This window comes from Ambystoma mexicanum, chromosome 4p (assembly GCF_040938575.1).
Source record: "Ambystoma mexicanum isolate Mex_15411 chromosome 4p, UKY_AmexF1_1, whole genome shotgun sequence".
Classification (NCBI taxonomy): domain Eukaryota; kingdom Metazoa; phylum Chordata; class Amphibia; order Caudata; family Ambystomatidae; genus Ambystoma; species Ambystoma mexicanum.
The window spans coordinates 1,290,438,763-1,290,451,062 of NC_090927.1; the positions used below are offsets into that span (position 1 = coordinate 1,290,438,763).

The window sequence follows — 12,300 nt, forward strand, 5'->3', positions numbered from 1 at the left end:
GACGCTCTGCCGGAAAAATCCATACTTTACCTCCATCAACCTCCAGAAAGCCAAACTAGAGACTTCAATCTATCCAGAACTAGAGACCAGACCAGAGGGAGAAAGCAGTGCTGTACTCAGAGAGAAAGCAGTGCTGTGCCCAGAGAGAGACCCGAGCCCAGTCCAAAACCCTGACCAGATCCATGGCGAGGCCCATTTCACTCAAGAATATAGTGTGAGTACCTAGAAAACTGTGCAGAACCAATCTCTTAGTTAAAATAATATAATTCAATCTATTTAATCTAAGTAGAACTGCCTCCTAACTGTCACCTGTCATTTGTAAAGCTGTCACTTGTCATTTCTAGTCGCAAGCTGCACTTGTCTTTTGGAACTTTAAAATTTCAAATCTGAAAAACGACCTCTATTCAATCGCTCATATCTCTGCAACCGTTTGTGCTAGAGACTTGCAGTAACTTTTATTTGGAAGCTGAGATCCTAGGCTTTCCTAGGACCCCAAAATGATAGAGATAGTCCTTGTGGTTCCTCTGTAATAGCGCTCGGCGCATCCGCGAATTTTACCGCGATTTGCAAATTTCTCCACATGTAAAATCAGCTGCTGCTTGCCTTCCATTTGCCAGAAATTCGTTTAACCTGCTAACTATCCCTGCATCATTGCTAGTGTGAGCCTGGACTAATATTAACTAGATACCACTCACCCTGAACCTCTGAAAGGGAATTAAAAAGCATTTCCAGCATATTTCTCATCCATTGCTAGCACATATCAAAGCATTTGGGCCTGTGTTTTCAAAACTCCTATCTGTTTTCTGTAAGCTTGCTGGGATTGAACTGAATCACATTTGATTGCATTTCTGAGAACTGTGTGCTTCCTTCCATTTCCTTGCATTGCATCAAGGGGGGGAGGGGATTGCCAGAGAAAAGTGATTACATTGTATTATTGAAATCATATTGAGTATTTTCTATACTGCATCTCATTCATTCAACATTCCATCCATTTGAACTCTATAAAGCATTCTCTATCACATTATTCTTCTTTTGTTCCTATTTCCCAGTGTGCTATCTCATCCATTTCATGTCAACTCATTAGTGACTATAAAGAAGTGTGCTAGTGCCAGATTCTCTGTTGTTAATCTATATCATATCAGATTAAGTGTGATATTCAATTATTAATTTATTATAAAGTGTCATATATATATCTATTGTTTAAATTATCAAATAAACCCTTTTAACTTGCAAAACAGAACTACTTCTTGGCTCAGTGGGGTCAGGGGGATTCCAAGAGAGGGGTGTTATATAGGGGTAGTCATCCAGAACGCATGAACTGGACCTAAAGATATATCAATAAGGGTTTTCATTCAGTATTCTAGACTAGGCGTTAACTTGGCTGTAGTGCTGAATTGAATCCTCTTACAGTTTTACAAACTACAGAACTTTGTAATTTTTTTTTATATTGCTTAATGGTCTTGTGCGGTTTAAACTTATTTATGGAAAAAGCTTTTTTGTGGTCATGTTGATTTCCTACATCCTACAAAATGTCTAAAGTGATGGCTTATTTTGCATTTTTATTATCTACAGGTGTAAGAAGCATGCATAGCACAGACATTCAGTGGTCAGCAATTCTAAGCTGGGGATATATGGATAATATTTTAAGAATGAAGAGTAAACAAAGTGAACCCCCAGTGAACTTTATACAGATTTCACATCTGTATCAGGTATAGATTATTAAAAATGTATTAAAATAATCTGTGCCTGACTAGAAGATTGATTAAATGTCTTGCTTGTTTTGTGGAATTGCCCACATTTATTTCTGTTGCGTGAAGAGAGAACCATGGACACCTCAATGGTTGCTATAAATTCAAGATACACCATATGTATCTTTTTATTCCCACCATTGTCTGTGTTTTTGCATTGCTAGCAATATTATCACTTCCTCATAATAGCCTAGCCATTCTGGAAAGCCTATCCTAGAAATGTTTATTAGCAGAATGTTAAAAGCAGTACTCAACATATTTGTAGGTTGAGGAAAATATATGGCTGTATTGTCATCTCAGTTTTCATTTTAGGATTGTCAATTTGTACAACCACTACATGAAGCCAAAATGAATATGTTTAAATAACACATGTATTTATACCTGCTTCACTTTACTTATCTAGAAAATTCTCTTTGATAAGTCTTGAGTACAGAACACCTAGTCTTTTTGTTTTTTTTCTTTCAAATCATACTTTTAATAAATTGTACATAGAAGTCATCTTTCAGCATTAAGTAAAAGAACATTACATACCGCACGTAGTAAATAATAAACATCTGTCACCAAAAGCAGTTTCTCCAAATATGATTGGATGAGGGGTCTGTGGGCTCAGACTCACTATGAGTGAGAAGCCATGCTTCCCTTCACCATAATAGATCCCAAGAGTGTGCTCCCTCTTCAGAGGTCGATATCCCACTAGGAGGCTTTGTGGGGGAATAGGGTTTGAAAAGGAGATTCCACCCATGCCGCCTTCACCCCAGATAAGGCGGGCGCTGCCACACAAATCCTCATTGCACAGACAGCCATTTTCATTGTTCAAATACACAATGATGGTATCATCAAATACTCCGTCGACAGCGCCGTCAACATCTATGGCGCCATGCAAGGCATGCCAATCAACAATGAAACTGAAGCCATCGAAACCCTGGTGCTGGGGTTGGAGGATGTGTATTTCTCCAGCATGGGGTCTGGCATGGATTCACATGCTCATGAATATTCCCTGTCGTCAGGCTGGGAATCCACAGTAAAAAAAGAAATCCGTTTCGTTTCTGAACTGTATTTATCCCACAAACCAATCACTGAGTTCTGGGTCATACTGCCCCCAGCCAATGACTAGCCTCCACCTAAGACCCTCCTCTGGCAGCCATATTCAGATTCTTAACGCACGTTCAAGTGTTGGGAGGCCTTGTACTTCGCTCTTCAAGCTTTTGCTATGTTTTTTGGTCTTTTGACAGATAAACTCTATTTTTTGGTCAATCAAGCCCTTGTGCTCCATCGATCATCCTTTCGACTAACGGCGACCCATTTTTCGGAATTTTTCAGCACCCCTCAAGGGCTGTTTTTCATCGAGTTTTCTTCTTGGAGGCTTCCAGAAGGTTCTTCAGGCTTACAACGCGTGGATCATGTCGGACGAGAAGGACAGCGTTTCTTTCAAGCTGTGCTCCCACTGCGGTTTGCAGAATAAGTATATGGACAAAACGCATTCCCAGTGCCTGTATTGCTTGTGTCCGACGCATAAGGAGGAAGATTGCGTTATTTGCCATGGCTTCACGACGCACACGTTGAAGGATCGGCGCCAGCGACTAGAGTCGTGGCGTGGTGGCACCCAGGGGCATGCCTCCGGATCAGGAAAGTCTGAGCGAGCTTCTAAGACCTTTAAGTGCACCTCCCCCGTGGGGGCCCAACATAAGACCAAGCACTGCAAGGCCGCTTCAGTCGGGGGCGCCGCTGTGGCAGGTCCCGCGATTGTCAGGGCGTGATAATCATCCCCATCGGCTTCGGTCTCCAGCCATCACTACGGGTCATCATCCAAGAGGAAGTCAGCTACCCTGGCGAAACTGAGGGAGAAGCCTGAGAAGGCCAGGCCAGGGAGGAGGGGTGCAGTTATCGACCCACCCTCACCGAGAAAGCCAGGGGAGACAGAGGGTCTGACACTGTACTACACTGTTAAAGTGGTAGCAGTAGCGGAGCAGCCAGACTTATCTCAAGAGCAAATGAGCAGTAGAAGAGATTACACAAAGGACTACAATTACTGTGACTGAAGCAAACACTGACTCAAGGTTTTTGGTTAAAAAGTAAAAGTACATTTATTTTAAACCATCTGTTCACAAAACACTTCACTTCTATTAAATTAAAACCACATGTAAAATACACTACACACAACCAAATCACTTTGTGCAGCACAATTCAAGGTAAGCACCTTTGGTTTTGACAGACCGGTGTTATGAAACAAAGACGTTACCGGGGGTATAGATATGATCACTTTTTGACAGTAATGACAGTTCGGTCTTACTAAAGATACGTGTACCCGTGGGAAGAAATGTTACCGGAGTTAAAACACACTTAGCACATGAATCAACACAAAAGAGTTGGGGATAAAAATCTTAGGCAATACTTTCGTCAAGGCAGATAGAATCAGAGGACACTTTCCTACAAGTGTATAAAAGTCAATAGGCCTGCGCCAGTGTCAAGTGGAACAGGGTTCCTGTTGTCGAGGATCACACGGTTAGTACAGTTCACGATTCGAGATTACCAGGAGTACTTGGATATTGTCAAAAGAAGGAAGCAAAAGTTATAAGAGGGAAGGAAGATGAGGACAAGCCTTTGGTGATGAGAAAAGGGTTTCACCCTAGTTCCTCGAGGTTGGGCACAGTACCTTATTCAAAGTGAAGAAGAGCTGGTGCTATGGCAGTTGTTCCTGGTAGTTCCTGCAGACTCACGGTTCCTGGAGCTTCAGTTGGGGAGACGAGGAGGACGACGTCTGGAGCGATCTGCACTACCCAGGGAAGAAGCCAGCAGCAGCAACCACAGCAGTGAATAAAAGGTTTGCGCCTTTAAAACAGGAGAGGCTCTTCAGGTGGATATCCGGACCACTACAGCAGTGTGCAACGCTTCAAACTTCTGTGTATTGACACGGACTTAAGCGATTCGGAGCAGGATCTTTGCAGGTAGGAAAAATGTCAATACACAGCAGTTTGAAGCGAGCAGTGTATCCCTTCTTCGACCAAAGTCATGTGAGCGGACTGAAGCCCCGCCCCCAGGAAGCAGCCACAAAACCCCGCCTCAGCCATCCTTGCGGCATTAAGCCCGCCGCGGTGACAAGGGCGCAGTTGTCTGCTTTTTCCCGCTGAGTCTCCAGGTCCTGAATTGCACTGAAATTGAAATTGACATTTTTCCTACCTGCAAAGATCCCACTCCGAATCGTGTAAGTCTGTGTCAATACACAGCAGCTTGAAGCGAGCGTTGTATCCCTTCTTCGACCAAAGTCATGTGATCGGAATGAAGCCCCGTCCCCAGGAAGCGAGCACAAAACCCTGCCTCAGCTGCCCTTGACAAGGGCGCCGTTGTCTGGTGTTTCCCTCTGTTTACGCTGAGTATGCAGTAACTGAACTAACAAACAACATAGCCTTCTTTCTCTTTCGCTTACACATTCACCCAATAAAATGGAGGGTAATAAACCCAGAACACGTCTCCAACAGAAGTTAGAAGAAACTGTAGCAAATGTTCTAAAACACACCTTAATTGCGAACTTGCAACCTAATGTTCCAAAAGAACCAAGTAACACAACTGGTAAAATAAGATCTACTACCACAACACAACAAGGAGACGCGAAACTCAAAAAAGAAACTGAAACAACCCAGATTGAACCTACAAATTACCCCTATCTACCCAACCTGACTCAAAACTCTGATTGTCCCCTAAAAAACCCTAACGCCAACAAAGAAAAATCCCCCCTTTCACTCCTATGCATCAAGACCCACTGGCCAAGCTTGCTACTGCACTACCAAGTAACTCACTATGTGTATCCAGTCACGCGAACATCGAGCTGAGTCACCCCAAATCTATAACTACCTCTAGAATGCCGAGGAATGAGAGAAGCCAGAAAATAACGTTCAATCATAAAACAGAAATGTCTCCAAAACTATCTTCATCCATTTCGGAAAAAAGAGACTCTTTCTCTTCACCACAACTTGATCTCCAGTTCCATACTCCTCAAAACAAAATGACAAAAGATTCAACGTTGAACTTAACATTACGACAAAGAGCTCTTATAGCGAAACAACAATGGCAGTCAACCAAGGCAACATCCTTAAATCTTCAAATCGAGTACCTCGACCTTCACTCTATTTCACAGAAATAGACGCCATTATGGTCTTTCAAGAGCAGAAGAAACCGAAAGTCTCTACAGACGAGCACAAGAAGAACACTGATGAAATAACTAACACATCAACGCCAATTCCTACAAAAGCAAACCCGTTCTTTCCAAAAACATTTCCTGAGGAGAACCAACAAAATAATGTAACAACAACTGCCCATAATCAACAGGAGCTAGACTACCCAACACAAAAAGTCGGGACGCTACCTAACACTCCAGAATCCTGCAAATTAATTCCAACTACTATGCTGGATCTTCAAAACACGCTGGTGGCTGTTCTATCATTAGCAATGATGCCCTTATTAAAGATCCAAGAAGCAATGGTTGATGCCACCAAAGACCAAGCCACTCTGCTAGCCATGATCTTGACAAAACAAACAAACATAGACTGCTTCATAACTTCAATCCAAGATCGTCTGATTCATGAAGCAGAATCCACAAGAATATGGCAGAACCGGTTAGCTGAAATTGAAAGAACTGACCGACTGGATAAACAAACTCTTACAGAAACATTGGTAACATTCACCAACAAAATTATGGACGACAAAGCTAAAAGACATTTACATCCAACCACTTCACTAGACAAAGGCACAGTGCGCCAACAGACGGAGGACTCTTCAATAAAAGGCGTATCTACAAAAGATCAAACAACTCAATATGAACTTCAAACACATAATCTACCAATCCACTTCAATACCCCCAATGCAGAACCTCCAGCATGCACCCCGTTTGATATCTTTGACTTAACTAAATGTGGTCAGCTGGGCAAATCAACAACACCAAAGAAGATGACCACAAAAAAATGCCAAACAGGCTCTCAAGCTTTTCTGAGAAAGCTGCAACTCAAGCCAGAGCAGCATCCCCAACTTTGTCCTATAATAACAAAGAAAATCACCACTAACAAAAAAGAAACAAGGAGTAACCAACCCAACAAGGAAATGACAAAGACGAATTTAAAGAACAATAAAATACAGCCACTGCAAATACAAGGAGAACTAATCTCGATTGAAGAACACAAACCCCTAGATGCACTACTAGATGTGATAGGCCATGACGTAGAGCTCAAATCACCAATGGCAGAATGTGACCACAACATCGGCAAATATGTCGCTTGTTTATTCATTAATATCAACTGAGGAATCCTGGTTCTCGCCGGAATCCGATGTTTCTTCCGAAACTATGGAAAGTAAAGAGACCGAAGCGAACACATCTCTAACTAGACCCACGTTTATAGATCCACACAAGGAATCTAACACATTTAGATTATCACTAACGGCTTTAAATCTAAAACCGGCTGAAACACTAACTTTCAACAGAGCAAATATCCTTAGTCTATTCAATGCTATCCCAACATTGCCTAAGATCTCTACACAAGACATCAACGTCACACATTTCCCGAATAAGAAACAGATGGAAATTGCTCACATCGATTTCTACAAAAATAATAATAACTTATGAAATGGGGCTTCAGTATAGAAGAAATCCAAGTAACAAGATTCATGGCGCTTAAAGAAAAGATAATGAACACCAACACCAAACTTCAACCGGGGCCTATATATCACAAATTCGAACTACAACAAACTTCTAGTAGACCACGATTAACTGGAGAATCACGATCAAGAGAAAGCGAAAATCTGATCAGTCAATCGAATTCACACTTGAAAAACAGAATAAGAGACTTACCACAGGAGATAAACTCCCAAACAGACAACAGAAATCTGCTAACTGGAAGCAAATACCAAAGCACACAAATCAAGACCTTTCTATAACAATCAACTCCTAATGAAATTTCATTAAACGAGATTACATTATCTTCATGGAATACGAGATGTTTAAAGCATCTCCTCTCGGAGGGAGCTGCCAACCAAAATGAAATGTCCATAATATGTCTCCAAGAGACTTGGTTATCAACAGAAGTCGTTTGCGATGGATTCTCTACCTACATGAACCCGGCCATCACTATCCGACAAGGCAGACCATCATCCGGAATGATAATCATGACCAAGCTAGATCCCAACTGGTCAATTGTAAAGAGGAAAAACATCCATGGCTGGGCCCAATACATTGTCATTTGCATTTCGACCACACCATCAGAGTCAAATCAATATCCAGACAAAACACACTTAACAATCTTCAATATTTATTGGAATGCAATAGCAATGAATGATAATAAGTTCATAGACTCAATTTGTGACGAGTTTGACAAAATAGCAAACTCCTTCGCGCAAACTGAGTTTGTCATCGCTGGTGATCTAAACATCCATCTTTACAACTCCGAAGGCTTTCGATTGGACTTTCAGAAACTATCCCCAAGAGCAAAGAAATGGACTAAAGAGATTGAGATCCGAAATGTAACCCTAACAGAACAACCCTTAAACGCCCATGGTCAAATGCCTCCAACGTGGTCAAGTGGTAAATCTAAATCGATTATCGACTACATTTATATCTCTGATGGGAGAAGGAGCAATCTAATCGTCACTGATAACTGCTTACAATCTAATAGCGATCATTGCCAAATTCTAATAACATGGAAGACAGAGCAAACGCAGGATTCTTGTTTAACTCTTCCAGACCTTGAAATAAACAACGGCTTGAAAAAACTAAGAATAAAACAGCATCAAATGATTGATTTAGTCTCCAAATTTGAAACATCATTGCTGCCAGATTCTTCAAAACTCAACTATGAATGGGTACTTCGAGACTACCAGACCTTGGCAAGTAGCAATATCAACCGTAACGCTACACATAAACACGTATTTAATATTGAAATCAAAGAGAGGAAAAAAATGCATTAAAAAAAATTACGTCCACTGAAAACATTGAACACATCAGCCGCAAAAGTAGACAGAAAAAAAGAAAAACAAAAGTACTCAAATTCGATTAAATAAGCTAAAGCGATATTACATCAAGCAGACGCTGAAGCAATCTTAGCATCAATCAAAGGGAAAAATACAAGACAACTATGGTCGCTTCTAAATGAAAACAACAAAGCAACGAGCATGGTCCAATAAGTCGAAGCGAATGCTTGGACTAAACACTTCACTACGCTCTATGGAGCCAAAACATCGACAGCCACAATTCAAGAAGAACTCATTGGTCCTCCATGGAATCTGACGCGGGAAACTGAAGACGTGATTAAAACTATCACAACTCTAAATTCATCAAGAGCGCCGGGACCAGACGGACTATCAAATGCAAACTTAAAGGCCGCACCCGAAAACTAGGCACATTTTTTTTCTCATCTGCTCCTCATGATCGAAAGAACACAACAAATTCTGCGCAGTTGGACCTTAGCAATCTTGATTCCAATTTGTAAAACTGGCGATAGAAAGAATCCACACAACTACAGATGCATAGCCTTACTAGACCCGTTAGGAAAACTGTTCGCAAACTTTCTATTGAAAAAACGTACCATATGGGCAGCCAACAATGGAAAACCTAAAAAAGGAAAACTGGATTTGTGTGCAAGATCGGAACGAACGTGAATTTGATAATGCAGAGCCTCCTTAAATACGAGGCTGCATTAAAGAACCAACCGGTATACACCGTCTTTATCGACCTAAAAATGGCATTCGACTCAGTAAATAGAATAAAACTATGGAATAAACTAACAACATGGGGATGTCCACCATCAATTCTCAATCCCATCAAACAACTGTGTACGAACATGTTAGGGAGAATTCTCTCTTTAGGCTGAATTTCCTAACCTAGTGAGTCCCCCAGCAGCTTTGCTGGATTTCCGGAGTTAGTTTTTTTCTCCTGCCAAGAGTGAGACTCTTTTTCTCCCATTCTTGGACATGATTTATGGTGTTCCTTTGACTGTTAATGTGTTTTATGGGCTATGGGGTCCTTTACTCCATAGGGTCTCATGTGTTTTTACTATGTGTGTTACACAGCACCCTCCGTGCAGTAACACAGGGGTGTCATAGTGACACCCCACCATAGACTCCATACCCTGGGACTGACTACTGTCTCCCAGGGCATGTAAAGTCACCATTGGCTTTATTAGTCCCAAATTATGAACAGAAACCAGTACAAACCATCATATTGTGGACGTACTGGTCGGGGCAATTCGATTGCCCTTGGGTCTGTTAGTCGAGGGGGAACGTCTCCGTTCCCCCTGATCGAGTTTTGGCTGGTGGCAGTGGATACTACTTTTTATATTCGATAGCGAATATATCCCTATGGGATTTTCCCATTGTTTGAGGCTACCAACTTTAATTATTTAATTCTCATAGCCTCGAACATACCGCTGGTTTATTTATTTAATATTAATTCGCCGGTTGGTATTTTTTGCCAGGACTCGATTCTAAAATGGCGTTTGTGTTCTCTTCTGTGACTCTAACCCAAGTCGAGCCCTTTGTTCCACTTTTTGGCGGGCTTCTCCACAGAAGCCTCCAAAAGTGGTGCTACTCTGTCTGGGTACCACAGGGGGTGTGGGAGGGGGTTTAGGCACCCTGGACTGAGTGACCTTGGTAACTCAAGTCGCACTCTTGTGTGATTGGCTCAAGTGGTGAGCCGGCCGGCTTTTTTTGAACCTTTGCAAGACTCTTGTGCACTTCAACCGTGTGACCTTGGACACATTTCGTTCTGATCCTTTTAAAGTGGATTGGGCCTACTGAACTCTAACTTCACAGTTTTACTTGCCTCCCTCTCTTGTTTTGTTCTTATGAAAGTGTTGGGATCTGTTTCATAATATACTCTGCTTTTCTCTCCCTTTTTAAACAAATTATTAGAGTGCCATCTACGTTAAGCGCTCACCGCTGTCTGAAAATAAGTGGGGCTTTACTTAAGACTTGTCTAATATTCTTCTAAGGGAGTGTATATCTTCTAGTGACCGTGTTTTTGAATTGCTTACTATTAGTGCCTGTGTGTTTTTCTAGATGTGGTTTTAAATAAATAAGTTTCTGAGGCTTGTGGAATCTGCTTAGATCACATGCTGTGCATAGGCCGACATCTAGTGGAAGCTGCGGAGTATTACAGTTTGTTTTTCGAAAGTCGAAAATGGGCGTCGACACAGGGCGTGCCAGTAATACTATCCCTAGTGTGACGTCCACTGTACCCATGATCCCTCACGCGTCTAGGATCCCCAGATTGTTTTTTTCTGCCATTCTGGTCGGAAGCACTTCATCGGAGTTCCCTGGCTTTGCCTTATTTTCAGAAAAATTAATTCTAATTTGCCCCGTTTTTGTCACCCTTCGTCGATCAACATCTCGACGCCGAACCGGGGAGGAGATCAACGTCGAATACCGACGGATTGGGCCTTGAGGCTTCCGCCTCGGCTCGGGCCTGGGCCGCTGGCCTCGGCCCTACAAGTAGGGAGAGTGGGGGGTGGTACACTTCCACACTCGGCTATATAGATATTATATATATAGACACCTTATTACCTACATACACTTGCCCGCGGCCCACAGGTGCGTATGGAGGGTACGCCCTTTCAGTTTTGCCCCAAGTGTAATAAAAAATACCCTTGGGTAGATAAGCACGCTACGTGCAATCTTTGCCTACCCAGAGACCACCCCGAGGCGGGTTGCAAGGCCTGTAGTAGGTTTAAGCCCAAAACTCTCAAGGACCGCTCCACCAAGCGTTGGGCCCACCACGCCAAGCTAGCAGCTATGGAGGCGGAGGGTACCTTCAGCGACGGCAGCGACGCCGAGGGCACCAAGGCGTCGAAAGACAGCCGAACGCACGTCCCCGGCCTCGGAAGGTCGTCCGTCCCGGCGACTATGGGGAAGTCCCCCGGCGACAAAAGCGTTACACATACACACGCTAAACACAAAAAATCCACCCGAGATTCGACGTCGTCGAAACCTCGGAAAGAGGCACAGAAGGAGCGGTCCGAAAGGACGTCCTCTGGGCGCTCCCGGTCGAGGTCGCCGCACGACGTCAGGCAAGCCTCCACACTTGCACATAGTGCCTCGCCCATTAACATCACGGAAGATCACTCGTCCGGAGACGAACACGACTTCCATCACCAGCCTGCACCCCAGAGAAAGGGTACACCACTTGGGAGTAAAGAGGGCCCAGTTTCGAAGGCTACTTCGAAGGACAGGGATTCCACCTCCGATTCTCGACGCCAGGCGTCGAAAGATAAGGGAAATGGCAAACACACTTCCACCCACGGGGAAGGGGGTAAACAACAAAGGAAACAACCCTTGCAATCCTCCACAACAAAAGAACTGACTTCCCCGTTCAAGTCCTCTCAGGGCCTGTCCATAGAAAGTCCCAGCAAGGTCACCCCAAGCTCCAAACTCTGGTCATGCGAGGACATTGACAGAGTAATGTCAAGGATGTCTTCCTTGGCGAATTTTTTCGAAAGACACCCTGAACAACTCCTAGCTTTAAACCCTCAGGAAGATTCTCCCTCATGGTCAAGGGACCCTATCCCCTCAAATAAAA

At 43.1% G+C, this 12,300-nt stretch overlaps 1 protein-coding gene across 1 annotated transcript in view; it reads left to right on the top strand.

Moving 5' to 3' along the window:
* LYST (lysosomal trafficking regulator) overlaps positions 1-12,300 on the top strand; it is a 3,942,656-nt gene that overhangs the window by 3,260,408 nt on the left and 669,948 nt on the right. Inside the window, exon 47 of the mRNA XM_069606985.1 lies at positions 1,573-1,709. Coding sequence (XP_069463086.1) covers positions 1,573-1,709 — 137 coding nt within the window. The remainder of the gene's footprint in view (positions 1-1,572; positions 1,710-12,300) is intronic.